A 3,523-nucleotide genomic window follows, 5' to 3' on the forward strand; every position below is an offset into this window, starting at 1 on the left:
GTGAGCCGAGCCGGGGCTTCTCTCTCTAGCGGCCCGGCCGCAGACTGGGGGGGACGGTGGCGGGTGATGACACACATGCCAATGCTGTTCCACCTGCACACACACATGACTCAGATATGCACGGAAATACACTTCCAGGCAAAGCCGACGGGGACCCGGCATGGGTGGCCGGGCGAAATCCATACCCTTCTATATACACCTCCCGCGCAATGTGAGCTAATTAAGCGGCACTATCAATCCAGACTTTTTCTCGAGCTGTGGACAATAATGCAACGCCGGTCGACTGCAAAATGACTCCTGGTCCTGGACAGGGCTGTGCAGAGTTATATACGTCTGTTTATATGGTCTGAACTTGTAGGTAGGGGATCTCAAACTTCCATGTCAACTTTGTCAAGGACCCCCAAATGAAGATAGGTTATGCCATGATGGCCTATTTGTCGCGGATCTGAAAGATTTAGTGATTTGGGAAATTTCTGTTCAAAACCTTTCAAAATATTCCAAATTATTCACACACTCTCTCTCTCTCTCTCTCTCTCTCTCTATATATATATATATATATATATATATATATATATATATATATATAGCTTATAGGAAAATGTGGCGTGGAGAAATGTTTGTGGCTCATCATTGGGCAGCAGGCTATAGCCTATTGGCTGCAGATTAAGTATCTATCGCAATATGCTGGAAAACTATATGGATATAGGCCATAAGCGCCGCTATCACGTGCTGTGCTGTGGTGTGTGCGTGCGCGCGCGCGCGCGTGTGTATGTATGTGTGTGCGTGCGCTTTGACATGTCGAAAGTTGCATAATAGCCACATTCAAATTGCTGCCTTGAAAATATGTTCCTATATTTGATACAGAAATATAGGTCAGATATGACATTTATCTATTGAATGAACATAATTGTGCAAACGGCCTAATTTATCATATTTGGTGATATGAACATGCAGCCTTTCCTTTTCATGTATTTTTCTTACCAAAAAATGTTCAAATCGGAGAATAAATTAAGAAAATGCTTTAACATGTTTTAACATTATAGATTAGAGTTGTTGGAATGCTATATTGCACGTATAATTTCTGTGCAATCTGTTGCCTATAGGCCTATATATACTTCAAATCATTTTCCTAAACCATCCTAATTAGCTTGAAATAAACTATGTGCTGGCGTTGTTGAAATCCACTTCACTCTGTTATTTTTGCGCCCGGTTCTGGTGATATGAATTTCAACATGTTAAGTGTAAAAGCGATTACTTCTCCTTACGAAGGCGGAACTCACGATGAGCGCAAATCACATCGCTCTACGTCGCTCCGTGGAGCGCGCAGCCAGCCTGCGTGTGGACGTGAAAAAAAGAAGAGAAAAGGGATGGGCTTACTGACACACCAAACCACAACCTGGGTTCTGCCATCAGAAATCAGTTGAGAAAAACCTCCGTTGCAGGGAGAGGAACTTATCTGCTGCCTTGTCTTCTATACTGTTCTGCACAATAACAACGACTCATTCGGCACGATTTGGGAGAAACGTTTTGCATTCGATGTGTAAGTCGCCTACTTCTCCAGGTTCCACGACAGACATTTGTGATAACAGTCTATCTATCCATCAGGGCTGCGCTGCAACTGTCGCGTAAAGCTTTGTTTTCCCAATATTTGCGCTGGAATTGTTTTTGTTTTGGTGTGCGCAATGATGGCCACTTACCAAACCCCGGAGGATGACGCAATGGCTTTGATGGTCCACGACACCAACACGGCCAAGGAGAAAGACATGAGACCCAAAGAAGAACCGGTCCAAGACAAGATTTCGGAGAAGACGGACCCGTCTCAGAAACCTCCGTACTCATATGTCGCTCTGATTGCCATGGCGATTCGGGAAAGCACCGAAAAGCGCCTCACTCTGTCCGGCATCTACCAGTACATCATCACGAAGTTCCCGTTTTATGAGAAAAACAAAAAGGGTTGGCAGAACAGCATCCGGCACAACCTGAGCCTCAACGAGTGCTTCATTAAGGTTCCGCGGGAGGGAGGCGGCGAGAGGAAAGGGAATTACTGGACCCTCGACCCGGCGTGCGAGGACATGTTCGAGAAGGGAAACTACCGGAGACGCCGCAGGATGAAGCGGCCCTTCAGGCCGCCGCCGACCCACTTCCAGCCGGGCAAGTCCCTGTTCGGAGGGGACGGCTACGGCTACCTGTCCCCGCCCAAGTACCTGCAGTCCAGCTTCATGAACAACTCGTGGTCGCTGGGCCAGCCGCCCGCTCCGATGTCCGCCTACACGTCCTGCCAGATGGCCAGCGGCAACGTGAGCCCCGTCAACGTCAAGGCCCTGTCCGCCCCCTCGTCCTACAACCCTTACTCCCGGGTGCAGAGCATGGCGCTCCCCGCCATGGTGAACTCTTACAACGGCATGAGCCACCATCACCATCCCCACCACGCGCACCACCCCCAGCAGCTGAGCCCAGCCAGCGCCGTGCCGCCGCCGGTCTCTAACAGTAACGGAGCGGGCCTCCAGTTCGCCTGCTCTCGCCAGCCCGCCGAACTCTCCATGATGCACTGCTCTTACTGGGAACACGAGACCAAACATTCCGCGTTACACACGAGGATTGATATTTAGAGTTTGCCATGGCCATGAGGCCTGAGAAAAAAAAGAAAAGAAAAGACGCTTGAAACAGAGTGAGAAGTCAATTGTTATTTCAAATCAAATCAGCAGTATTTTTGGAGAGGCATTTCTGACGAGCTCTTCAAGTCCAAGCAATGTACTTAAAGGCCTATATGGAGAAAAATGTATGAATTAATCCTCAGAAAATATTCATAAACTGTTAAATTGGAGATAAAGACGCCACGGGGACACGTATTGTTTTGGGAGCCATTTCGTGCGCTGCCCCTGGACTGAGGGCCGTTCTTTTGTATGGTATAGTCAACATTTGTGCTTATAGACTATTTCCCTAACCACGGGTATAGACATTTTGAAGCATTTCCATTTCTCTCTCTCTCTCTCTCTGTGTGTGTGTGTGTGTGTGTGTGTGTGTGTGTGTGTGTGTGTGTGTGTGTGTGTGTGTGTGTGTGTGTGTGTGTGTGTGTGTGTGTGTGTGTGTGCGCGTGCGTGCGTGCGTGCGTGCGTGCGTGCGTAATGGTATGTTGCAAATTTACGCACGGCATTCCCTTATTATTTTGAAAATGACCCCCCCCCCCCCCCCCAACGATAAAGCATCATTTCAATTCAACTAATTTAGGCCTTCTCAGTAATGGTGCACGGAGCAGCAGCTTTGTCACAATTAGGAAGTATAAGTTATGGTTAGAGACATTTCAGATCAACAAGGATAGCCTATAAACTCCTGAGATCAGCTCAACCGCTTTTTTACACTTCTTGATCTCAGACAGAGATGGTTTAGTGTTATTACGTGAACCCCGTGCCAGGTTTTGTTTATACTTCTCTTTATTTTTTAATAAACCTAATTATATTGTCTCATGCATTGGGACCATGTTTAATTTTAATTAGCACTTTCCCTTATTTTATTTTATTTTTTT

At 47.0% G+C, this 3,523-nt stretch overlaps 1 protein-coding gene across 1 annotated transcript; it reads left to right on the plus strand.

The window, feature by feature from the left end:
• Positions 1-1,593: 1,593 nt before the first annotated feature.
• Positions 1,594-2,672, plus strand: foxl2a (forkhead box L2a). The gene has a single exon (XM_083772619.1). It carries the CDS (start codon positions 1,683-1,685, stop codon positions 2,607-2,609), a length of 927 nt encoding a protein of 308 aa, XP_083628745.1. The 5' UTR covers positions 1,594-1,682; the 3' UTR covers positions 2,610-2,672.
• Positions 2,673-3,523: the final 851 nt, after the last annotated feature.

Source organism: Protomyctophum parallelum, assembly GCF_964188405.1.
Source record: "Protomyctophum parallelum genome assembly, chromosome: 9".
Classification (NCBI taxonomy): Eukaryota; Metazoa; Chordata; class Actinopteri; order Myctophiformes; family Myctophidae; genus Protomyctophum; species Protomyctophum parallelum.